The sequence below is a fragment of the Morus notabilis genome, unplaced genomic scaffold (genome assembly GCF_000414095.1).
Source record: "Morus notabilis unplaced genomic scaffold, ASM41409v2 Scaffold85, whole genome shotgun sequence".
Classification (NCBI taxonomy): Eukaryota; Viridiplantae; Streptophyta; class Magnoliopsida; order Rosales; family Moraceae; genus Morus; species Morus notabilis.
This window is the reverse complement of record NW_010362624.1, coordinates 16432-42489: the sequence shown is the minus strand read 5'-3', so window position 1 is coordinate 42489 and position 26058 is coordinate 16432. Positions and strand designations below refer to the sequence as shown.

At 34.5% G+C, this 26058-nt stretch overlaps 3 protein-coding genes and 1 pseudogene across 6 annotated transcripts; 2 read left to right on the top strand and 2 right to left on the bottom strand.

Annotated features, from left to right (window-relative positions):
• On the top strand, nt 1-4626 carry LOC21392978 (tRNA 2'-phosphotransferase 1). Of its 3 annotated transcripts, XM_024168520.1 has the most exons (12): nt 1-90; nt 193-265; nt 921-993; nt 1091-1166; nt 1924-2176; nt 2483-2614; nt 2805-2952; nt 3164-3253; nt 3674-3728; nt 3860-3982; nt 4164-4220; nt 4295-4626. In XM_024168520.1, exons 4-12 carry the CDS (start codon nt 1139-1141, stop codon nt 4417-4419), a joined length of 1011 nt encoding a protein of 336 aa, XP_024024288.1. In that variant the 5' UTR covers nt 1-90; nt 193-265; nt 921-993; nt 1091-1138; the 3' UTR covers nt 4420-4626. The 3 variants fall into 3 exon arrangements, with proteins under 3 accessions (XP_024024288.1, XP_010100887.1, XP_024024289.1); XM_010102585.2 differs by lacking the exon at nt 1091-1166 and having other exon boundaries at nt 1942-2176; XM_024168521.1 differs by lacking the exon at nt 1091-1166.
• A 1587-nt stretch (nt 4627-6213) lies between these two features.
• LOC21392977 lies at nt 6214-12942 on the bottom strand (annotated as a pseudogene).
• A 1254-nt stretch (nt 12943-14196) lies between these two features.
• Nucleotides 14197-17050, top strand: LOC21392976 (pentatricopeptide repeat-containing protein At3g02330, mitochondrial). Its single transcript, XM_010102583.2, has one exon. It carries the CDS (start codon nt 14278-14280, stop codon nt 16915-16917), a length of 2640 nt encoding a protein of 879 aa, XP_010100885.1. The 5' UTR covers nt 14197-14277; the 3' UTR covers nt 16918-17050.
• A 243-nt stretch (nt 17051-17293) lies between these two features.
• LOC21392975 (WPP domain-interacting tail-anchored protein 1) lies at nt 17294-21365 on the bottom strand. Of its 2 annotated transcripts, none has more exons than XM_010102582.2 (5): nt 21291-21365; nt 20099-20708; nt 18881-19860; nt 18505-18657; nt 17294-18138 (listed from the first exon to the last, which is right to left on the bottom strand). In XM_010102582.2, the coding sequence occupies exons 2-5, from the start codon at nt 20661-20663 to the stop codon at nt 17962-17964; spliced, it is 1875 nt and encodes a 624-aa protein (XP_010100884.1). In that variant the 5' UTR covers nt 20664-20708; nt 21291-21365; the 3' UTR covers nt 17294-17961. The 2 variants fall into 2 exon arrangements, with proteins under 2 accessions (XP_010100884.1, XP_024024287.1); XM_024168519.1 differs by lacking the exon at nt 21291-21365 and adding an exon at nt 21131-21185.
• Between the last annotated feature and the right edge of the window lie 4693 nt (nt 21366-26058).

The following is a 26058-nucleotide window of genomic DNA, read 5'->3' as shown; positions in this document are numbered from 1 at the left end:
GCAGAAGCGGAGAGGCGAAGCTAGCTAGGCCAACCAACAGAGACACAGAGACAGCCCGGCCGTCGCCATGGATCGCATGCACAGTCGAGGGTTCGCACGATCTTTCTCCCATTAAACTATCCCTAGACTACAATCAAGATTTCTACAAAGCTTCGATTTTTCTTACTTTAATCGCTTTGTTTTTTCTCGCAGTAAGGGAATTTCTGCTTCAGCTCTTCCGTACAAGAGGACTCCTCCGAGCTGGTTGAAGATCTCTTCCCAGGATGTGAGTTTCTCCTTATCCCGAACTCCAATAGCTTTTTACTATTGAGTCTTAGAGAAAGTTTTGAAATTTAGATTTATTTTTTTTTCCGTTTAGGAACCTTTACTAGATCATAAGTGGTGGGGTGTTATTATTTTTTTGGTGCATTTGTCTCTTGATTCGATTTGGAAGTTTTGTTTTGTTTTGTTTTGTTTTTTTTTTCATTTGATTGGGGGTTTTTTATATTCTTTAATTTGGTTTATGTGAGCTGTTACTTCATTTGTTTTTATCATAACTGGCATTTGGTATTCAAATTCTTTTGGCTTAACTTTGGTCAGTGATTTTGTTATGTCAAATTTTAGGCGCCCTTTAGATTTTATTCAGTCCTACATGCATTGCTTTTTTAGCACTTACGCCAATATTATACTGGAGGCTGAAGAATCAATTACATGCCTCCTGCCTGTTTATGAGATAGCTAAATTGCTGTCTTCTTGTAGCTGTGCGTAAACTGGCAAATTACGATTAATCCGTCAGATCATTGCTTCGGCATTAGTTAATTCCTCTTTCGTTTAATTGGATGAATGATTACTTCAAATCTTAGCTTCCCTTTAGATTTTATTTAGTCCTACATGCATTAGTTAGCTTCGGCATTAGTTAATCGCTTTGTTTTTTCGCGCAGTAAGCAAATTTCTGCTTCAGCTCTTCCGTACAAGAGGACTCCTCCTAGCTGGTTGAAGATCTTCTCCCAGGATGTGAGTTTCTCCATAACCAGAACTCTAATAGCTTTTTACTATTGAGTCTTAGATAAAGTTTTGAAATTTAGATTTTTTTTTTTTTTTTTCCGTTCAGGAACCTTTACTTGATCATAAGTGGTGGGGTGTTATTATATCAGGGAGCATGTTTTCACAAGAAATAAAGTTCAAGGGTATTCATAAACATTTTCGTTAAAAAATTTAGCGGAATCAAACAGAGGGGGAAAAGTTGGAGAGATGTCATAATTCGGGAAGCACAACATGTACATTTTAAAATTCAAGAGCATGTTGACACAAATAACTAAGTTCAAGAGAATTTATAAAATTTGTGCTATATTTTAACATCTCTCAACTTTTTGACATTGTCTTAACATCTCTTCACGTAACCCATATATATTAATTTTCTTATCACGTGACACACTACATGCGCGCCTTAAACACGTACTTTAAACTAGTCAAGTGATAGAAACCTAGAAGTTAGGAATACTCAACGTAATTGATTAATTAATTTAGCACGTGTTAATAAACAAGAAGTACGAAAACATATATGAATATGATAGACGAAACAGAATTTCATATAATTTAAATTAATAGAAACCAGAGGTTAATAAGAAAAGCATCAACGGTGTTAATAAAATGCAGGGTGTGTAGCTTTCCAAAATTGTTAAGGCATACGGAAGAGTGAATTTTTTGTGTTCACGTCCGTGACTTTCTTTGGATGGATAATAATGTATTTATAAAAAATTTGGAAAACATATTTTAACAAAAATGTATCAAAGAAAAGAAACCTTTTCAATTAAAAAAACCTCCTTTATATTGAATGTTTGAAACTACATTTGTATACTCAGATCTGTTGCATTTAAATAGTGAGCAGTTTCAAAAGTTTTCTCATTTTAAACGATGTGGGTTTAATTACTTATCACTCGTCAGTCGTCACCCACCGAGCAGGCTGTGGAAGGGAAAGTTCTTCTATACAATTGGCAGATTCATTCATGTGGGCGTCTTTGACGTACAGCAGCACAAGAATTCTGCGCTACTGGCCTCTTCTCCTTCCACGTGTCCCTTCTCCTCCTCCTCTTCCTCTTCTCGCCATTGCTCCTTCTTTCACTTCTATGGACAACAATGCTAATACCAGCAGCACCAACACTTCTTCATTCGCCTCCTTTGCTCGCTCCAACACAAGGTTTTATTTTATTTTTTCTCTATAATATTTGTAATTTATTTCATAAAGATTGTTCCTTCATAGTTTTTATTGCTGAAAAACAATGAGAGATTAGAGAAGTTGAAGAAAGTAAAGTTTTTTTTTTGGCGGTTTCTCATGTCAATTTTTGATTTTCTGAGCTTAATTAATAGGCTTTTTTCGTTCGAGTTTGTTTCTGATTACTATTCTTGATTACTATTCTTTTTGAATTTGTTGTGAATTCCCCGCAATTTCTACGACACCAATGAATAAGGATTTATATGCTGGTTTACGTTATTGAATGTGCAGTGGTGGTAGAGGAAGAGACTTGGAGATGAAAAATGATAGACAGAGATTGGGAGGTTGTGGAAGTGGAAGTGGTGGCGGTGGCAGTGGCGGAGGCGGCGGTAAAGATAAGATTGACACACTTGGTAGATTATTGTAAGAACTGAGAACTTAGAATACCTGTTTATTACTTAGTTACTATGATCTTGATAAATTAAGACTTTGAAGCAAAATATGGAGGTGATTAGTTCCTTTCGATATTTTCTTTTGTGCAGTTGAATTGCAATGATATTGTTGTTTTTTCAATTTACCCTCAAAATTTTAAGCTCAATTTAGTTTTTTCCAGGACACGAATTTTGCGCCATATGGCTTCTGAACTGAATCTGCATATGCGGAGTGATGGGTACGTGAAGGTTAATGATCTCTTAAAGCTCAATTTGAAGACGTTTGCCAATATCCCATTAAGATCACATACTGTTGATGAAATTAGGGAGGTTAGTGTGTTAAGAGTTCTGCTTTCTTGACTATTTTATACTATTTTTGAACATTACCGAATAGTAAAAGCGTGAACATTTTGTTACTGATCATAAGTTACATATTTCGAAACTGTGTGATGTTTGGGTTGATTTAGTAAAAGTGATTCTTCTGTTAGTTATTTATTTTCTTCACAAACTGTCTCAAGGAAAAAGTTAAAAACTATTTCAGGCGGTCTGCAGAGATAACAAGCAGAGGTTTAGCCTCCTGGAAGAAAATGGAGAGCTTTTAATACGCGCAAACCAAGGTCACACGATAACGGTGATATATCCTTCTTTTTAATCTTCTTTTGAACTTGATTAGTAAAAATCTTCTTTTGAACTTGAAATAGCAAATCCATTTGACAGAATACCTTTTTGTTTAATTACGGTTAACTTACGACTAGAGCACTATATCTGCTTCCTGTTCAGCAATCTTGAACGTAAAACATGTGTTGTCACCCTTTTCAACTGCATTGTGTAGGTAACCTTTCAATTTGAACTTCTTGTTCTTGGTATAAATGTCATAATGTTGCATATTTTGCTTTGAAACAGATGTTAGCCTAAGATTACCTGTATTTAGTTCTTTTCCCCATTTGTTTATGATCGTCATTTTTCGACTGAGCATCTAACTTTGTTAGCCAAAAAAGCAACAGTAGCTTGCACCAAAAGTTTTATGTGAATTTTTGTTCGTAACTTGCAGGCAGTTGAATCTGAAAGACTATTAAAGCCCATTCTTTCAGCTGATGAAATTCCAGGTGCTTTCTTTTTTGGACTCTTTTGAAATTGTATGTCTCCAAAGGAGAGAAAACCATTAACCATATGTCATTTCTTATTCAAAAGGCCTTTTTGTTTGCATTATTGTTTTTCTCCTTCCTTCTGATTTCAGTGTGTGTACATGGAACTTATAAGAAGAATTTGGAATCCATATTAGAGTCTGGTCTAAAACGCATGAAAAGATTACATGTGCACTTCTCTTGCGGCTTGCCGATGGATGGTGAAGTGATTAGTGGTAAGATAATCAATAATTCTGTTTTTGAATATATTTTAACTTCTGAAAACACCCCTGAGTGCACCCTCTTAATTCTTAAAGGATGTTTAATTATGAACAAGAGGTTGAGTTGTGGTGCTTAGCACTGTTGATGCCCGCAAGCATTGTTCTTCAGATTGTTCATGTGATTTTTCATTTTCAGGCATGAGACGAGATGTAAATGTCTTGATATTTCTTGACGTCAAAAAAGCTTTGGAAGGTAAATAGTTTGTAGTTCATCACGATGCGAAATGCATATGCCTAATTTCTAATTGTTGCTTTTAAATTTTGCAGAGGGAATGAAGCTCTACGTCTCCGACAACAAAGTAATACTGACTGAGGGTTTTGATGGTGTTATACCTGTCAAGTACTTCAAAAAGATAGATTCATGGCCGTCTAGACAACCTATTCCTTTTTGAGCTATTGGGTTTGACCAAGAATGGTTGTTTTGTTTTCCCTTTTTCTCTTCGTTTTGGTCCCCCGGAATGGTCACTTGATTAACTTTGGGACGATGAAATAAGCTGGTTCCATTTTTCCATCATAGATGTATATTTAGCTCTTGAATTACATAATTTATGCCTCCTTATCAATGTGGCATGGAATTTGATATTGTTGCCTTGGAAGTATATGCCTGTACTTATCAGTTCCTTCAGTGATTTACTCGGTTTAAATTCAGAAGCTCCGTTTCTGTTAACCACACAAATCATAGAAGTAGTTCCCTTTCCATTCACATGGGAATATCGTAATATTTTCAATTGATTAGAAAAAAAAAAAAAAAAAAAAAAAAAAAAAAAATTTTTTTTAATTAAAAAAAAAAAAAAAAAAAAAAAAAAAAAAAAACAATTTTTTTGATAAGTAACCTAACCCACATCATTTAGAAATAAGAGAACTTTTGAAACTGCTCACTATTTAAATGCAATAGATTCATTGAAAAAGTTTCTTTTCTTTGATACATTTTTGTAAAAATAATTTTTTCAAATATTTTATAAATACGTTATTATACATTCGAAGAATGTCACGGGCGTGAACGCAAAAAATTCAGTCTTTTGTACGTCTTAACAATTTTGCAAAGCTACACACCTTGCATTTTATTAACACCATTAATGTTTTTCTTGTTCGTCTCTGGTTTTTATTAATTTAAATTATATGAAATTTTGTTTCGTCTATTATATTCATATATGTTTCTATTCTTCTTGTTTATTCACAACACGTGCTAAATTAATTAATCAATTACGTTGAGTATTCATAACTTCTAGGCTTCTATCACTTGACTAGTTTAAGGTACGTGTGTAGTGTGTCACATGATAAGAAAATTGATATATATGGGTTACGTGTAGTGTGTCACATGATAAGAAAATTGATATATACGGGTTACGTGAAGAGATGTTAAGACAATGTTAAAAAATTAAGAGATGTTAAAATATAAAAAATTTTATTAGTTATCCTGAACTTAGTCACTTGTATCAACATGCTCTTGAATTTTAAAATGTGCATGTTGTGCCTCCTGAATTATGACATCTCTCCAATTTTTCTCCCTATGTTTGATTCCGCTAAATTTTTTAACGGAAATGTTTATAAATAATATTCCTCAACTTTGTTTCTTGTGAAGATATGCCCCCTAATATACTTGTTGTGCTCCTCGAATATAATTTTTTTTTTTCATGTAAGGAGGCCAGCTATGAAGAAAGGAAGTACATATATTAAATAATTTTTTTTTTGTGCAAAATGCTTGTATTAATTAATTAAGTCCATATATGATTGAAGTTCCAAATAGATCACTGTATGTACTATATAGTAGAAAATGATACATACTTTCAACTTGAATTTCCATCTCTTTCTGAATTCTAATGAAATTTAAAGATATTGATATAAGACTTCTTTTCTTGCTAGAAATTTAATGACATAAGATTGCTCTCCATTTTAGTCCCAAGAATTGATTTGCTCTAAAACATCGTTTAATAGTTAGGTAAGGTGGACGATAGCCACTCGTTAGGACCATTATTTTCATATATATATATATATATATATTGAGGAAAAAGATTGGAATTTTATTACTCAATTGTGAAATCAACAAGTACAGAAGAGTTAATAAAACTCAGTGAAACACCTATCCAAATAAAATCATCATTGTGAGAACAAACATAATTAACTAGACAGTGAACTATAGAATTTCCTCGTCGAGGTATGTAGCAAACCGTGCCACTATTTGCATGTCAAAAAGTGTCACGAACTTCTTCAATGGTTGAAGCTTCAAGGGCTCTCCAAACCTGAGAATTAAGGCATTAACAACATTGATTAAGATCCCGTTTATTTTACCGATTTGAGTTTAGAATTTAAGTTTTACTGTAGTAAATAACTATAAAAAATAATCACATCTAACTTTTTTACTACAATAAAAAAATTTTCACATGAAGTTACATCTCAAACTCGAATTAAAAACTTAAATCAACAAACTAAACGGATCATAAATTCAACTCTAACTCACCTTCACTAACAAACCTCGTCCCTTCTAGAACCGCCAAACACTCCGCAGCATGGGGACTAAAATTTCCAAAAAAATTGAATAGCTACCCCCACCAAACACGCGTCCTCACTCATCACGGACACAAATACCAATCCCAGAAAAATTTAGATGGGGTTTGATAGTAGAATCAATATTTACCTTGACAAAACCAGGCTGTGGAGCTATCCATCTCTCATAAGTAGTCTCCCAAACTTTGGCTGGCCCTGTCAAGAGCACATTTCACTTCTCTTCTCACACCATATCTAATCTAACAATATATAAAAGAGCTAAAACTTTTATAACAGAAGTCTTTTATGGGGCGGCGCTCTCTCATCCTCCTTTATTTTTTATTTTTTTTATTCTTTACATTTTTTTAAATATTTTTTTTTATTTTTTTTTATTTTGTGAATTTTTTTACGGTTTAATTTTTATTTTTCTCACTGTACTCTTATGAAAATAATTTTTTTGCATGTGTTTTTATTTAATTTTTATCAATAGTTGAAATAATTTTCTTCAAATATGTCTCTACTTAACTATTTTTTGTTTAATTCGTGATGTCAAAAGTTATCTTTACACACATTTTTTTTTTCATTTTAACTTTTTAAATGTTTTGTTCTTTTTTATTTATTTATTTTATGAATTTTCTCTTTCCTAATTTTATTTTTTTTGTTGCGTTTTTTCTTATTTTAGACCAAGGGCTTTTTTATAGTTTATCATAAAGTGCAAATTGTTTCACTTTCACAGCCTTCCAAAACAGACATTCAATAATACAACTTATCATTTCTTCACTTCAACATCAATATGACAACAATTAAAACACAATAAAATACAAGAAATTTTGTCATCAAACATTTTTGCATTTTAAGCATTTCAATTTCAGCTTGCATTCTTCAAATTTCATCATCCTTCTCACCAATTATCGCTTCTAAATTTTCTATTTTTTTTTGTCCAACCAAACATAAAAATAACTTAATTTTAAGAATTGTCATTTCATACCCTAAAAATCTAGCCATTCAAGTTCCTCTCGCTCAAGAAACTGATTAACGCATGAAACTATAAGGGACATTAAAAACAAAAGAAAATATGTTCACTGGGGCATTTAATCAAATACTTTTAGGGTAGGAACAAAAAACGCTCACCTAAAACAAAAAATCACACGACAGTCTCCATTTCCCCAAATTTCAACAATTTTCTAATCCCCTCCGAACTAAATTAATTTTTGCTACGAAGCAAACAAAATTAATTAAATCCATCAAAATAACACATGAAAAACCTACCTTTCCATAATTAATCTCTGGATATTTATGTTTCCTCCCACGTGTAGGTATGCATGGGGGAAGGTTTAAAGGGGCTTGGCGATTGTGGTTGGCCTTGGGGATGGGGTATTGGCCACGTTTAGTTGGAGGATTCAAATCATGTGATTTGAACTATTTTTTATTTACGTGAATTTTTTATGAGAGAAAATATTGTAGTGAACTACGAATCATGATTCGAATCAGGAAACAAATCCCTCTACCAAACATTTTTTTGGTCATATTTGTACTATTTTTTTCATTTAAAGGATTTTTTTTTTGGGTATTTTATAAGTCAAAATAGATTATTGACTGTAGTGCGTAGTTAGTAAATCCTTCATCATACCCGATTACCCCCCCGTCCTTTGAAAATTGAGGTGAAAACCTGGTAAGAACATCAACAGCTGACAAACCCACTCTTGCATAACATTCTCCATGGATGGCCGGTGGTTAGGAGATTCATTGGTACAGAGAAGAGCCAATTTTCCAAGTTTCGCTCCTCAGATTCTGAAAACTTTCCCTCGAGGTTTTGATCGATAACGTCTTCAAATCTGCAGAACTCTGCCCCTTGGCGTACGAATTGAGTGATTTTTCGTTTTCCAGAGAGGATTTGAAGTATGATCACACCAAACGCATAAACATCACTTTTTCCGGTGAAGCGACCGGCGGTTGTGTACTCGGGAGCCAGGTATCCCATGGCAGCACTGGCTTTGAGCAAGGAGAAGATAATATCGTCTGCAAGAAGTTTGTGCAGACCCGAATTTGAAATCATGGGCTTATAGTTGGTGTCAGTGAGCCCCTTCTCCGCTGATATATTCTGGTGAACCATGGCGGGTTTGTTGCCTTTGTTTCCATGCAAATGGGCAATACCTGGTTCAAAAAAAAAAAGTCAAATTTTCAATGCACACAAAGCTCCTGAAGCAATGAATCATATCAAAATTTGATTTTCAAGAAAAAAATGCACCAACCTTTGGCAATGCCGTTGATAATGGATATTCTGGTTGACCATTCAAGAGCTGTGCCACTGCCTTCCTCGACGTCAAGATACTGCAAGAGGCTTCCATTGGGGATAAAATCGTAGATAAGAAAACACTCTCCCCTACCTTTTGAACAGCAAAAGCCTCTCAACCTAACAAGATTTTCATGTTTCAATGATGTCAATATCTTCAGTCCCTTCAGGAACTCCGCTTCATCAGATTTGCAGCTCGTCTTTGCAATGCACTTTACTGCAACAACTGACCTATCCCTCAGGATTCCCTTGTAGATGGCAGAGAAATTGCTTTTCTCCAACAAGTTCACTTCCGAGAAGCACTGAGTGGCACGCTCCACTTCTTCTAAATTGAACATGAAGCTCTCAAGAACTTCCTGAGAGAATCCACTGCAACCTTTCGCGACCGGGTCCCATCCATTCGAGTACTCCAGACTGATGAGAGGAGATGCACTCTTCCTGTAAACTTCCTTGGCCTGGTCAGTGCTAAGCCGGCTATCTGATGAGTTGAAAGCGCTCCCTATTTTCTGTTTCCGACGGCGGTACCACGAAAATGTGAAAAGACCAGAAACAGTAAAAGCAACAAAAAGTCCAATGACCCCCAAAGCCACACCAACTTGAGGAGATTTTGATGTTTTTGAACAGCTGGTTCTGCTGCAATCTGGGTTCAAATTCGCAGACTCAGGAAGATCTTCTGCAGTAAGATTTTGGGCTGAGTGTGGGAAACCATTTGCAGAAAGGTTACTGGGTTGATATGGTTCTGGCCTATTTGGCTCCCAACCATCACTGGCTGAGCAAACGTGCAAGTCGGGAAAGCCAACCCCACATAAATGTGGATTGTTTTCGCATTGGAATCCTCCATTGAGTCTCTTAAGCGCTACATTAAATGTAAATCAAGTATAAAGTTTAGACTATTTATGCCTTAATCTTCAATTGAATAAGATAGACTATTTATGCCTTAATCTTCAATTGAATAAGATAGACTATTTATGCCTTAATCTTCAATTGAATAAGATACCCAACAAAATAAAAACTACAAATGAGTAGAATGAGAAGCCTGGTTAAGTTAGTAGTACTTAAAAAGCATACATCACCTTGTGGGACAGTTCCGGAGAGAGAATTATTTCGGATATCAAGGACTTGTAACATAGGGGCATCAGCTAATTTTGCAGGAACAGAACCAAAGAGGCTGTTGAAGCTCAAATCCAATCTTGTTAATGCTTTTAGCTCGCCCAAACTCGCAGGAATTGCACCGGTTAATTGATTGTATTGAAGAGCAAGAACACTAAGCCTCTTCAGGTTTCGCAGTTGCAACGGTGTGCTTCCGGTCAACGTGTTGTAACACAACTGCAAAATGAGAATTGACTAGCCTGTAAGTTTAGGCGACCCGAGGCCCACCACTGTTAGTCTAGGTCTAACCTTAAATTTTTTGAACTTAGGGAGAGTCGGCTCGGCCCGATACGGTTCAAACATTATATTTTTAAAGAGGTTTTTAAATTGTAAAATTTTAGGCCGAGCCAGGCCGATCTTAAATTTTTTAGGCTTAAACCTGGACAGGACCGACCTTCTCTCTTTTAAAGTCGGGCCGGCCTAGCTCGAAATTTTCTTTTGGGTCAGGTTGGGCGGCCCAAACTTACACATCTAATCATGACATATCGTCTTTTGTCTTTATGCCACTACCACAGGTGATAAAATCAAACAATTTAGAACTTGAAAATACTACCAAGAAAACAATTAAAAAAATAATCAAATCAGAGTTATTTTTGTACAAATTCTAGCCACAACGCAACACATTATCTACACACATTTTAACAATATCTTTTGTAAGGAATATAATTAGATAATTTTAATAATTTTTTAATTTGAAGTTATATTTACGTTTTAGAATTCGTTTATTTTTTTATGTCTTAGGATTATTTAAAATTTAGTTGTTTAGTTCAGGGGTATTCATAAACATTTTCGTTAAAAAATTTAGCGGAATCAAACAAAGGGGAAAATTTAGAGAGATGTCATAATTTAAAAAGCATAACATGAATAGTTTAAAATTCAAGAGCATGTTGACACAAATAACTAAGTTCAAGAGAATTTATAAAATTTGTCCTATATTTTAACATCTCTCAACTTTTTGACATTGTCTTAACATCTCTTCACGTAATCCATATATATCAAATTATCAATTTTCTTATTACGTGACACACTACACGTACACCTTAAATACGTACTTTAAACTAGTCAAGTGATAGAAGCCTAGAAGTTAAGAATACTCAACGTAATTGATTATTTAATTTAACACGTGTTAATAAATAATAAGTACGAAAACATATATGAATATGATAGACGAAACAGAATTTCATATAATTTAAATTAATAAAAACCAGTGGTTAATAAGAAAAGCATCAACGGTGTCAATAAAATGCAGGGTGTGTAACTTTCCAAAATTATTACGGCATACAGAAGAGTGAATTTTTTGCGTTCACGTGCGTGACATTCTTAGGATGGATAATAATGTATTTATAAAAAATTTGAAAAACATATTTTAACGAAAATGTATCAAAGAAAAGAAACTTTTTCAATGAAAAAAACATGTTTGAAAATACATTAGTATACTCAGATCTGTTGCATTTAAACAGCGAGCAGTTTCAAAAGTTATCTCATTTCTAAACGATGCGGGTTTGGTTACTTATCAAAACTTTTTTTTTTTTTTCCCTAATCGATTGAAAATATTGTGATATTCCCATCTGGATGGAAAGGGAACTATTTCTATGATTTGTGTGGTCAAGAGAAACGGAGCTTCTGAACTTAAACTGAGTAAATCGCTGAAGGTACTGATAAGTACAGGCATATAATTCCAAGGGAACAATATCAAATTCCATGCCACGTTGATAAGGAGTCATAAACTATGTAATTCAAGAGCTAAATATACATCTATGATGGAAAAATGGAACCAGCTTATTTCATCGTCCCAAAGTTAATCAAGTGGCCATTTCGGGGACCAAAAAGAAGAGAAAAAGGGAAAACAAAACGACCATTCTTGGTCAAACCCAAGAGCTCAAAACGGAATAGGTTGTCTACACGGCCATGAATCTATCTTTTTGAAGTACTTGAGAGGTACGACACCGTCAAAACCCTCAGTCAGTATTACTTTGTTGTCGGAGATGTAGAGCTTCATTCCATCTGTGCAAAATTTAAAAGCAACAATTAGAAATTAGGCATGCATTTCGCATCGTGATGAACTAAAACCGGAGGCAAAAGCAGTATCTTGGATTTTAAAGCTCTATCCTTTACAAACTATTTACCTTCCAAAGCTTTTTTGACGTCGAGAAATATCAAGACATTTACATCTCGTATCATGCCTGAAAATGAAAAGTCACATGAACAATTTGAAGAACAATGCTTGCGGGCATCAACAGTGCTAAGCACCACAACTCAACCTCTTGTTCATAATTAAACATCCTTTAAGAATTAAGAGGGTGCACCCAGGGGTGTTTTCAGAAGTTAAAATATAGTTAAAATATATTCAAAAACAAAATTATTGATTATATCACCACTAATCACTTCACCATCCGCGTCATTCCTCTACTGTAGGTCCTTGGTGGTCCTCACTATCCTACTTGTATCATCTTGTTTCCTACTATGGTACCTAATCGTAATATTGTGCCAAGAAAGGAGGGACCGTCTGGGCCCTCTATTTCTTCTAATATCAGCGTCAACTTGATCCTTAGTTTGACCTTAAACTTTGACTTGACGGAACGTTTTGTCAAATTCTCTGTCCTGGTAAAGCTCTGCTATGAAAAACCCGTATCCAAATCTTCTCTACGGACCATTCTTGGTCGTTTGAAGAACCGAGGCCGAGTTTCTTCGCCATCCGGTTCAAATTGGAGGTTGATTGTCAGAAAATTCTTAAAAGACGCCCTTGAATTATCAACAATTCGTTGCTGAATGTGAAAGCTTGGCCACAAGATAGAGATTAGAAGGTCGTTGATCTTTTCAAGGCTCGTTTCTGGGTTAGGGCCTTGGTTCTACCGACTCCTTTTCTGATAAAAGAAAACAATGAGGTGATTGCCGAGAAGGTTGGGGATTTCATCCGCTCATGTAAGAAGAATAACTTAGATCCCTTCTATTTTCAGAGGTTGGGTTACTTACATTTTCTGGCGGACATTGTCACTAATTAACCACGACCTTTTGCACTTAATATCCTTTCTTGGCAGGATTGGGAACGATCATCTCTTTTATCATAAAATTTCTCTTGTGACTTGCTCCTATCCCTATTCAAATATGACTGTGCACTAAAACTTGTTTAGTATGAGACGTAATACTAGGTTTTTTCATATTTGCAGTCTCTAACAAAGCGGCTGACACCTCATCTACAGTCAACATTGTCTTCCCAATTAAAAGTATAGTCACCAAAATCTCATATGATTTGGGTAGGGAGGCCAACAAAATTGCCATTTTATCTTCCTCATCAATTTTGATCTATACACTTAACAATTGAGTTATCACTTATTAAAATTATTTATATCATCCCTAACATCAGTTTTCTCATCCATCTTCAACTCATACAATTGCTTCTTTAAATATAATCTATTTGTTAGGTATTTCGACACATAAACTTTTTCTAATTTTTTCCATAACTCAGAAGGAGATATTTCATTCATAAAACTATATTTTAATTCAGAAACCAAGCTTAAACGAATTTTGCTTACCGCTCTCGCTTTCAATTCTTTTTAATTTTCATCTTTCATATTTTTTGGCTTCTTTTCTTGCAGCGCTTTCAGTAATCCCTGCTGAATCAGAACATCTTTTACCGTACTCCGCCATATGCTGACATTACTCTTCCTGTCAAAATGCTCAATCTGCTCAAACTTTATCCCAGACATCATCTTGATTTTTTTTTAGATATTCACCACAACTCTGATACCAGTTGTTGAGAAAAACGCACCCCCTCACACATGCAACAGAAAAATAAATTGAAATAAAAAATATATAAAAATAGAGAAGATAAAGATTTAAGTGGTTCAGAAAAATTTCTTACGTCCACGAAAAAAAGAAAAAAATTTACTAACAGTTTTAGAATTACACACTCAACAAACTTTTTCGCTTTCTCTCGCTACCCAAAATCCCTTACACCCTTATCTATCTCTCTCGTCACTTTTCTTTCTCTTAAAGGAGACACTCTATCTACAAACTTTTTTCTGAAATTACTTTTCTTTAAGCACACACATAAAATCTTATACAAAATATTTATTTATAAACTTTTAATAAATCATAAAATAACCAATGCCTAAAAAACTGAAAAGAGTAACTTAACTAAAAACATAAAATTGTTGCTTTTTTTTAAAACTAATTTGAGTCACTTTAACAACTCTAGAGGAAGAAGTGCTCTCTACTCGTGTTTGCTGCCTCCAGGCTTTAATAATGATGTTTATTCATAGCCAAAAAAAAAAAACCAAAAGTAACGGTCGAAAATCCCGCCTAAGAATGAGCACGGAGGTTGATGGGTCATCATCAAGTTCAATTTTTTCACCATTCTTTATCAAGACTACTACTGTCTTCCTCGTCAAGGCTCTTCTTCTCAACTCTGACACCACCAGACCAAGCAAAACCCACCAACAGTTTCAAAACCTTTTCTCGGATTTTCCAACAATGCTCCTATGGAAGAGCTCTCAATCCGGGAAAACAAGCCCATTGTCGGATGATCGTATCGGGGTTCGAGCCCACGGTGTTTGTTATGAATTGTTTGATTCAGATGTACGTGAAATGCAGCAACTTGGAGTATGCAAGTAAGACGTTCGACGAAATGCCTGAGAGAGACTCGGTTTCTTGGAATACCATGATTTCCGGGTATTCTGTGCGTGGCAAGATGGAGATCGCGCAGTCGTTGTTCGATGCAATGCCAAGGAGGGATGTGGTCTCTTGGAATTCCTTGATTTCGGGGTATTTGCAGAATGGTGACTATCAGAATTCTATTGGTGTTTGTTTGCAGATGAGCAGTTTTGGCGTGGGGCTTGACCCTACTTCGTTAGCTCTCATTTTGAAAGCATGTTCCGCGATGGAATATTTGGATTTTGGGATTCAATTTCACGGTATTGCGTTCAAAACGGGTTATGTTGTTGATGTTGTGACAGGAAGTGCTTTGTTAGATATGTATGCGAAGTGTAAGAAACTAAAGTTTTCTTTTCAGGTTTTTGATGAATTGCCCAAAAAGAATTGGGTTTCTTGGAGCGCTATGATTGCAGGTTGCATTCAGAATGACCAATTTGTTAACGGTTTAGAGATGTTCAGGAGGATGCAGATTGAAGGAATTGGAGTGAGCCAGTCTACCTATGCTAGTGTTTTCAGGTCCTGTGCTGGATTATCTGCCTATAAGTTTGGGACTCAGTTGCATGGACATGCCATAAAGTCGCATTTTGATTCTGATGTCTTGGTAGGAACCGCCACTTTGGATATGTATGCAAAATGTGGCAATATGTTTGATGCTAGGAAACTATTCAACTCAATGCCAAACCATAATTTGCAATCTTTTAATGCCATAATCGTGGGCTATGCTCGAAGTCAGCAGGGGAAGGAAGCTTTATACTTGTTTCTGCTGTTGCGAAAGTCTGGACTTGGTTTTGATGAAGTATCTCTATCTGGTGCGCTTGGTGCTTGTGCGGTGATTAAAGGGCATTTTGAGGGACTTCAACTACATGGCTTCGCCGTTAAGAGTCGTTTGGCGTCCAATATATGCGTTGCAAATGCCGTTCTGGACATGTACGGAAAATGTGGTTGTCTATTTGAAGCATCTTGTGTATTTGATGAGATGGTAAGGAGAGATGCCGTATCTTGGAACGCAATTATTGCAGCCAATGAACAGAATAATAATGGGGAGGAAACGCTTCAGGTTTTTGTTTCCATGCTCCGTTTAAGGATGGAACCAGATCAGTTCACATACGGTAGTGTTTTAAAAGCTTGTGCCGCTCATCAAGCTCTGAGTCATGGGATGGAGATCCATGGTAGAGTTATTAAATCGGGGATGGGCTTGGATTTGTTTGTTGGAGGTGCACTTGTTGACATGTATTGTAAGTGTGCAATGATCGAAGAGGCAGAAAAGATCCATAATAGAACTGATGAACAAACGATGGTTTCGTGGAACGCAATCATCTCTGGATTCTCACAGCAAAAACAAAATGAGGATGCACAGAGGTTCTTCTCTCAGATGTTGGAAATGGGTGTCAAGCCTGATAGCTTCACTTATGCAGCAGTTCTTGATACCTGCGCTAATTTGGCCACTGTTGGACTTGGGATGCAAATACACTCTCAAATAATCAAGCAAGAATTGCTCTCGGATGCGTACATATCCAGCACGCTTGTTGACATGTACTCAAAGTGCGGAAACATGCAAGATTCTCGACTGATGTTTGAGAAATCACGAAAGCGGGATTCGGTGACTTGGAACACCATGATATGTGGTTACGCCCACCATGGCCTAGGAGAAGACGCCATTAAAGTCTTCGAGGATATGCAACTTGAGAATGTGAAACCAAACCATGCAACTTTCGTATCAGTCCTCCGTGCTTGTGCGCATATCGGGAATGCTGAAAAGGGATTGCATTACTTCCACTTAATGCAAAGTGACTATAACTTAGCTCCCAAATTGGAGCACTACTCTTGCATGGTGGATATTGTAGGGAGGTCAGGACAACTTAATGAGGCTTTGAGGCTTATTCAAGAGATGCCCTTTGAAGCCGACGCTGTTATATGGCGAACTATGCTTAGCATTTGTAAGCTACATGGGGACGTAGAAGTTGCGGAAAAAGCAGCTAGAAATCTTTTGCAATTAGACCCTCAAGATTCTGCTGCTTATGTTCTTCTATCAAATATTTATGCTGATTCTGGAATGTGGGGTGAGATGTCAAACATGAGAAGAGCAATGAAGTCTCACAAATTGAAGAAGGAGCCGGGTTGTAGCTGGATTGAGGTTAAAGATGAGGTACATGCATTTCTTGTTGGGGACAAAGCTCATCCAAGGTGCATAGAGATATATGAGAAACTCCATTTGCTAGTTGGTGAAATGAAATGGGCTGGGTATTCGCTATATGCTCATTTTGATGAGGATGTAGAAGTGGAAGAGCAGGAAGAAGAGCTCAGAACTTAAATGTGCAATTCTTAGTTTTGTTTGTAACCATTTTGATTGGTTAAATTCCAAGTTAGTTGAGAACAAAATACTGGAAGAGTTGCTAAAAAAATATACGCATTCCCAAGAGATTGCAAATTTTTTATGTTTTTTGGACAGCGAATAGCTTGTGATATTATCACATTATATTGCAATTTTTTTGAAACTGAAAATTTCAATAAAACAGTGAGAATTTGTCGTTTCAATGACTTTTTTTGCTCCGTGTTTTCACTCTCCGATACATTAAGATAGATATTACTGATCGTTATAGGATTTTGTATAACTCAAAAGTAAGTTGCTTAGTGTTAAACTAATACTTGCTTAAAATGTAAGGTCAGTCACCATCATACGCCATTAGTTCATGGAAATGATATTAAAAGAATAATGTACGGGGCAACAATCAGAAAAGTGCCACTAAAGTCGCTTCTTAGCTAATCACATTCATTGCTGAAGTCATGAGAAACTTCATGGAACCAGTTAACTTATACAAGGATACAAAGAGCAACGAAGTAAACAACTTTTGTCAGCAGAAATGCAGACAAAACTTCTTTGGAAAGAAAAGGGGCCAAAACTGAGATAACTCGCTAGTCAAGTTAGTCCCAACAAAATGAAACTTCAAATAACCCGACTCAGTCAGAGTCTACATCGCTTCGAAATTCGAGCTAGCTACCATGAAGGAAACAGGATAGCAAGAACACTATCCTAAGCCTGAGTTGATGCAAGAAACCGCAAAATGCTATGGTAAGATACGGTCAACTCCGTCAGCTTTTGAGGTCCTAAATGGTTCAAGCTAAAACTGTCTTCTTCACTTGAGAAAAAAAAATAAAAATAAAATATCTACCTCGAGGTCGAGTCAGATTAGGACTGTATACACTACCTATAAATTCTTTGGCAGAACAAGTTTCGCAGTGGTATCTTTTCATCGTCAAAGCCTTTTGTGTTTTCTGGGTAGGTATAGGAGAGAGGCCACGTAGAGAAAGAGCTTCATTGGTGAACTTATGAAGAACTTTGGAATCCTGGTCAAAATCAGCTTTCTAGTTGAGAAGAATAATAAGCTGCAACTGCGATCAGCAGAATGAGCATTGCCAAAAAAACTAGCTTAAAGTTCAAGATTCCTGCATCGATTCTCCTTGCAGTCTCTGGTCCTGGTGTTGCTCCCACTTCATTCTCAACGAAAGATGCATTCTCTCGAGTCTTATCCAGCTGACAAGGTACACATAATGAGGCAAAAGTATGAAAAACATTCACTTCCAAACTAAAAATATTTTAACAATCCAAACTAAGGGAAAAAAGGAATAACAAATCCAAAGACTTTGATTAAAATATTTAATAGCTTTACTCCAAAAGCTTTCTCAAGTTAACTCCGCAAGAGTTCTACTTCATGATGAGGAAAACTATCATTGGTTAGAATAAATCCAAATTAGTTAATGCAATCGATTCGTATATCTAGAAAAATCATAGCAAAAATAAATAAAATTAAAAAAAAAAAAAAAGCCCCTGGAAGTAAGTAACTATTACGATTATATTTTCGTAATTAAACAGTGAAACATTAAGACATAAGGCCCCTACCTCAGAACTGATAGAAGTCGTTTCAGTAACTTCTTCCTTGCTGTCCTTTGAGCACGTAGCAGCAGCCATATCATGCCTCAAAACCGCAGAATCTTTGTTGCTTCCTTGTAACTGCAGCAGTAGAATTTTATTCTCCATTGCTAACGAAGAAATCTATACATAAGACATCAAAACTGTTATAATCAGCAGAATGTTCGTACTTTTAGAGTCAGGGGAAAACCCCACATGACATACCCCAGTAAGGACTCTTGACATGTAACAACCAAGCTTATCAATTTCCATGCGAGAGTATCAGACATTGATAAGAATTGGGAAAGAAAAAAGAGGGGTACTAATGCAATAAATCGAGAGTACCACACGCGTCTTTGGTCGATACCTGCTTATGAAGACGATCTCGTTCAAAAGCTAGTTGCAAAACCAAATTTGCAACAACTTTGGTCTGGAGACCTACGCCCTTCGCAGCGGCCAACTTGGTCTCATCAGCTTGTTGCAAAGATGCTTCCAGGGATTCCAATCTCCCCCTCAAAAAGTTCAGTTCCTCATTTAGCTCCGCATGAGATTCAGATAATATAATACACTTCTCCTCGGCACTATCAGCCCGACTCTCATATTTTGAAACCATTCCCTTAAGATCCACAATCAGATTTTCCATATCATCTATTGTAGAATGCAGCAGGTTTTGCTTCTCCTGACTAGCTTCAGCAGATGCAATTGCACGCTGTAACTGGATATCAGACTCTCTTAACTTCCTCTCAAGGAATTCAACCTTGTCAGACTCCTTCAGCTGCTTCTCAAGCAAAGCGACCTTTTCACTCAAAGTAAAAGCCTCTGAATTGGCAAGAATCAACTTGTCTTCAGCCTCCCTCAAGCTTGCTTTTAAATTGTTGGTCTGTGAAACAAGCAAGTCACTAACTTCTGCACTGCTGCTTGCAAGCTCATTCAAAGAGTTTTCTTTGGCTTTCAGCTCTTCTATGGAATCTTCAAGCTTTGATCTTAGCTTGGTTTCTTGCTGAACCAAACTGTTCAAATTGAACTCGAGTATCTGGAGCCGACCCAATAGTTCTTTTGAAATTCCCATCAGAACTGCAGATGTACTATCTGCCTCAAACCATCTTTCCCAAACATCTGCTGTTTCATCCTCCATGCAATACACTTCTTGTTGGGACGAGAGGAGCCTTTGTTTTAACTCTTCTTCAACGTGCCTAAATTCGACTAACTTCTTTTCAAGATCTATCTCTCTTGCCAAAGATTTCTCCAGCAACCTCAAAATATGTCTTTGTTGTTCAGCAGTTTGCATTTTTATTTTTGCATTCACACTAAAAAATTGATCCTCCTCTAACTTTTTGTAGTTATTCCCTGCCAACATATTCATAAGAAAGTGAGATGCAAGAAAAAAAAATTAACAGTTTTACTTGTTCACTGACGGGGAAAACTAGATGTCTCCATCGAAGAGGGAAAAAATCGAAAGGAAAAAGAACAGTAACTATTGTTAGTCCACAACCACCAAACTAAATAAAGTAATAGGCACGATTAGATTTCAACCATAGTAACGATAACAAAATGTTCTTGAAACGGCATATAATATGTAGCTTACATTCTTCTTCTCGATCTAAACATGTCAATGTCCTCTGCAACTTCAGTGACTGCATCCTAATTTCAGAAATCTGATCTTGTGACTGCTTAAAAGATTGTTCAGAATCACACAACTTTTCTTCCATTTCTCCGAGAGTTTCTCCCTCGTGTAAGCATGAAGATACTAGCTCACGGGCATTGACAATCTCTGACTGAAGTACAGCCATGAATCCATCCAATCCTCTCACCTCCGAATCCAAAACTCCAGACAATAAATCAAATTCCAAAGCCTTCTCCAAAGAATCATCCAATGTATGCTCTTTCTCCAAGGCAAAAGCTTCAAACTCGTTTTCCCTCGTCGCCACATGCATCATAAGAACATTCAAGTTAACTATCTTCTCGGAAACACATGCTAAATCGAGCTCGAGCCGCGTCAGGATCTCACCAGAGTTCCTCAACTCCCCGAGCACCTCCCTGTTGGACGAAATCCTATCACCAAAGTCAGGTCTACCGGAATCTGCCCCTTGGTCATGAGCATTGACATGATCAACAGAGACACTAGCTTCATCAACAGCATCATAATCCATTTCTATGGTTCAATTGTTCTAATCTTGAAACCCGGATTTCAAAAACTAAGAATAAAAACAAAACAGAATTAATTCAATCTTGACTATAACAAATCAACTAAAATATTGCTTCTTGGTGAGCTTCTTGTTAACACAAATTATTAGCAAGTATTTTTAATAATCTACAAACCTAAACAAATATTGCAAATTAAGATTTTTTGAAGCAAAAGTTAAGCATGGTAACCCTTACATATTGAGTTTTCTCTTTTACAAAAAGTTAAAAGAATTATAGAGATTCTCTTAAACAACATGTTCATAATATTTCTACTATTTCAAGAACAAAAAATGAAATCTGTCTCCATTTCCATAACAACAACTGGAGATAACATATACATGTCAAAAAAAAAAAAAGAAGTGAAACTCCTTTCCCTAATTTTCTCGGAAAATTTTACGAAGAACATAGATGAAAATATGTCAAAAGTGCATACTAAAGGGGAAATGATCGACAAAGACTTGGATACCCATTTCGCATTTCAACAGAAATATACAATGAAATGCTCTAAACGGAAAAGCACAAAAACACAGTAATTTTTTAGCGTGTTCCCATGGCGGACAGGGAGGAAAATATAAATAAAGGAAAAATCGTACCTTTTTTGAGAAATTTCGCGGGTTTTATTGAAAGATCGAAACGCAAGCTGAGGATAAAAACATGAAAGAAAATCGTCTTCAGGTGAAAAAAAAAAAAAAAGGAGTGGAAAAAAGGGAAAAGAAAGGAGTATGTGATCAAGAGATATTAGTTTTAATTACAGCACCATAATCTCAGATTAGAGTGTCTTCGGTTAACGTAAGCAGCGCTACTCATGGCACGTGTTGCGCGCTGGTGATGTCGTCACTTTGGGTCGGTGGAACCGTAGAAGACTGCTTTTGGGCTTGCATTTGGATTATCTGGCTCGAGTGGGCTCACTTAGGTCTGCTACTGGTTATGAGGCCCAAATTAATCCAACCTCCAACTAAAACCCAAGGCCACATATGAAGTTAGAGAAAATTACAGTTAAAAGTGCATAAGTTTTTAGAGTGAGTCTAAATTTTTATTTTTTATTTTTAATAAATATTTTTTTATTAGTGTAGTTATTTGATTAAAAAGATAATAAAATATGAGTAAAGGGTAAAAATTCTAACTCATACATTTTTAATAAGTATTTGTCAAAATTATCCTAAGTTTTACCTTTTTTCTTACTCTTCATTCTGACCATTTTGATTAATATAATATTTAATTAATTAAATATTAATTAAAAATAAATAATAAAAATTAAAATTTATACAATCTAAGAAAGTAATTATTCACCTATACCATTTTTATGTTAAATTTGATCAATTTTTTTCACAAAATACTACATTCGATTGCCAATTCTTATATAAGTACACTACATTGGTTACCTACCATTACACCAAACATTTTTTTTATTCATCATCACTCAAACACAATTAAACAAGAATAATGCTAAAATTACTAACTCAAAAATCAATTTTTGAATACTAACTTATATGACATGTGACATGTCATTCTACTTTATATGTCAACTCATCACTCCTAAATTAATATGACTTTTAAAATCTAAAATTAATTTATGGTATACTCCCGTGACATTTCCAATTCCATCTTATTCTCGAACATCACAAAGTAATACCTTTTCTACGATTATTCCCACAATAGCTTTCCAGTATCCAAATAATAATAATAATAATAATGGCAAAAGAACCAGTTATAATGAACGAAGAAGCTCATGTAAGTTTCCATCTACTTTTTGTCTTTTACTGAATTTATATGAATCAAATCTCGTTTTTATTTTTTTTTTATTTTTATTTCGTCTTTATCCAACCTTCTTTATGGAAATTATTGAAGTCGTCTTTTTTTTTTTGTTCATGAAACGTCAAATTATTTAATTTAACAATGATTTTGTATTTTTATTTTCTGTTCTCTAAAGGTCTATTTAATTCGTTAATTTGAGTTAATATGTGATTTTATATAAGAATTTTTTATTATGATAAAAAGTTAGATGTGACTGTTTATGAGAGCTTTTAGTGTAATAAAACTTAAATTAATAAAATAAATGAGATCTAAATATTTCCATTTTCTTTTTTCTCTTTTTTTTTCTTTTAAAAAAATAGGCAAGTGATGATTGTGAACTGAGGGAAATAATATATGTGGAAGAGAAAGTAAAAGAGCCTAACGTTGTGGTGTGATTTTGGAGGAGCAAGATTTGTTAGATTTTCTTTTTCCCCCATTAATAGTGTGTTTGGTATGAATGAAAAGTAAAAGGAAAGAAATTGTTGGAGGGATTTTAAGATGGAAATTGGTAAGTTAGGGTCCGTTTAGTTCGTTGATTCGAGTTTTTAATTCGAGTTGAGATGTGACTTTATGTGAGAACTTTTTACTGTAGTAAAAAAATTAGATGTGACTGTTTCTGAGAGCTTTTTACTGTAGCAAAACTCGAATTCTAAACTCGAATCGGTTAAATGAACGGGGCCTTAGTTTGTTTGTTTAGAAAAGAAATTAGGAAGGAAAAGAAAATTGAATGGAAATTGTGATTAGTGGGTCCCACCATATTTAATCTCTCCAAAAGTAGGAGGATTTTAGCAAGAAAAAATGTGGATAACTACCTAAATGAAGTCAAATTACTGAATTGTCCTCATTTTTTGTCTAAAATTGGCTCCAAAAGTTGGCATTTTTTTGGGATAAATAACTTGATTAATAGTAAGCCATCAAAAGAAAACTTTGATTCATAACAGAGATATGATTTTGGGGTTTTATACCAAGAAATGATAAGCCATTTTTCAATAATTGTCTTATAAATTACAGCCAAAAATTTGAAAGAGAAAGGAGAGAAATCAGATTGCCGCACATATTATAATAATGACAAATATGTCAAAAAATTTTTCTTATTTTTCAAAAAAAAATTCAGCTACCATTTTTCGTCACAATAATTACAATATTAATCAAGCCATAATATCATCAGCATTGCATTGGTAATATATGTGTATTGTATACATAAAAGGTTTTTGTTTTGTGGAAAATTTCGTATGTGTGTGTATATATACATAATATAGATAGAATATATGTTTAAGTTATATGAATTTTCAGAGTTAATTTGATGTTTAATACTATATTATTTATACTTTTATTAGAAAAGAATATTAATAAAAAATATTTGGGTAAAAAAGTAATTACACTAATAATAATTTTTTCATCTCTTTAGTTTCACTTTCCATACCAAACAATAGAAGGTAGATTCATTTTCTTTCTTTCCTATCATACCAAACAAGTCAAGAAAAAATTAAAATCTTTTCTATCATTCTAAATTTTTTGTCCCTTTTATTTTCTTTTCATCTTACTAAACAGAGTGTAAGTGTTACAGGTTTTTCCATGAATGGAGGAACAACGCAAAGGTCTAAGGATGAAAGGGAAGAGAAAGAAAATAAGAAGTGAGATAGAAAAGGTAAGTAAGCATGACCGGCATTAAAGATGAGAGAGAAAAATAGTGTGCATAGAGAAAAAATAAACTAAAAAGGGGTATATTAGCAAAGTAAGTGTTAAATTAAAAGTAATAAATTGAGGTACGTTATTTAAAAGTTAGTTTTTGAATTGATGTTTCTAATATTATTTATTAAACAATGTTAATAGAGCACTTTATTTCTCCTTAAAAACAAATAAATCCAGATAAATTTATAGAAAATAGGCATACTTTTAAAACTTATGTTAGTAAATAATTAATTTAGCAATGAATAGTTTTTTTTTATGTTTTGAATTTTTCATTTTTTAAATTTTCTCTCTTTTTCTTTAGATCTCTTTTTCTCTTTTCTCTCTCTATTAGTTCTTCGTGGGTCTGTTTTTCTCTCTCTCTCATCGCCAATCGTAAATTTATGATTTACAATGTAAATTCAAGATTTACTAATAGAATACATATTTTTTTTATTTCATAAATCTTGAATTTATAGTGTAAATATAATATTTACCATCAGAACTCAATTTCTATTTCGTCATAAATTATAGATTTACACGGTAAATTCAGATTTTTAGTAATATAAGATAAATATTTTTTAGTTCTACTCGTAAATCTAGAATTTACCATACGATAAATCCAAGATTTATATCATAACACAATTTCCGTTCCTTCGTAAATCCTAAATTTACACGGTAAATTTAAGATTTATCATCAAACATATACTGTGTTTATTCAAAAATAATGGATAAACTGTTATTAGATTATATTAACTTTTTTAATATAAGATAGCACGCTTTCTAGTTATACTCGTAGATATAAGATTTATCATATGATAAATCCAGAAGTAACCATCTGGACACACATTGTGTTATTTATAAATCTTAGATTTATAGTATAAATTTAATATTTACCATCTGAATACAATTTTTATTTCGTTTTAAATCTTGAATTTACATGATAAATTTAGAATTTATCATCCGAACACATATTATGTTTACTCATAAATCCTTAGTTTACAGTGTAGAGAGTGAGGAGATAGAGAGAACGTGGAAAAAAAAAACCATAGTAGATTTTAAGATTTCATTTCCTTTTTTTAATTAGAGGCTTTTTAAAATCTTAATTTAGTGTAAATCTGATTTACACCTATTAAAAGTCTATTTAATAACTAATTATAAACTTAGCCTGTTTATATTTTTAAGGGAGAAAGAGAAAAATAGGCTAAGACTTGAGATGAATTAAAATTAATAGGCCAACAGTTTACATAAGTTAATAAATATGCCAAATTACTATTTCCGTCCATAACTTGACAAGTTATTGTCTATAATTCACGATTTTTCTTCATAACTTGTCTGGCTATGAACCATAACTTGACAAGTTTATCAATAATTTATCTGGTTATGAACCATAACTTGACAAGTTATGACCTATTAATTTTTATAACTAAAAATTTGTTAGACAATTTAATTGAAAATACAAAGAAGAACAAGGAAATAAAGGAATAACAAAATAATGAAAATTGTTACAACCCGAAATCAACCTTTCTATGGAATTCGGAAAACGGAATTGTATGAATGTCGAGGCACGTGAACCACGTTGTCCTTAAAACAGATTCGTCCCCTCCGGCGTGTGCTTGAGGTTACGTTGGACGTCCGTCTCCCAGGATACAACGACAACGACGGCAGTTCGATGCACTTTCGGAACCGTCCGGCGAACTAGAACTTGATCTTTCCTCTATCACCAAAAATTGAACTACAAGAACTACTTAAGGAAATCCGGAACAAACCAAGAGAGAGAGAGAACCGAAAAGGAGAAGAGAATTGTGAGAAAGTGTTTTTCTATCATGTGGAGTTTTGGCCTTTATATAGGCTCTAAAATCTGGGTGTTACACCAAGACATTATGGTGTAATAACCCA

Coding starts and splice junctions, on each gene's coding strand:
- LOC21392978 (XM_024168520.1), top strand. CDS start 1,139: ATGTTTTCACAAGAAATAAAGTTCAAGG. Junction 1,167..1,923: donor ACAAGAAATAAAGTTCAAGG/GTATTCATAAAC, acceptor ATCACTCGTCAG/TCGTCACCCACCGAGCAGGC. Junction 3,254..3,673: donor ACCAAGGTCACACGATAACG/GTGATATATCCT, acceptor CGTAACTTGCAG/GCAGTTGAATCTGAAAGACT.
- LOC21392976 (XM_010102583.2), top strand. CDS start 14,278: ATGGGTCATCATCAAGTTCAATTTTTTCACCATTCTTTATCAAGACTA.
- LOC21392975 (XM_010102582.2), bottom strand. CDS start 20,663: ATGGATTATGATGCTGTTGATGAAGCTAGTGTCTCTGTTGATCATGTC. Junction 18,658..18,880: donor GAGATCGTCTTCATAAGCAG/GTATCGACCAAA, acceptor TCTTATGTATAG/ATTTCTTCGTTAGCAATGGA. Junction 18,139..18,504: donor CGACTTCTATCAGTTCTGAG/GTAGGGGCCTTA, acceptor GTACCTTGTCAG/CTGGATAAGACTCGAGAGAA.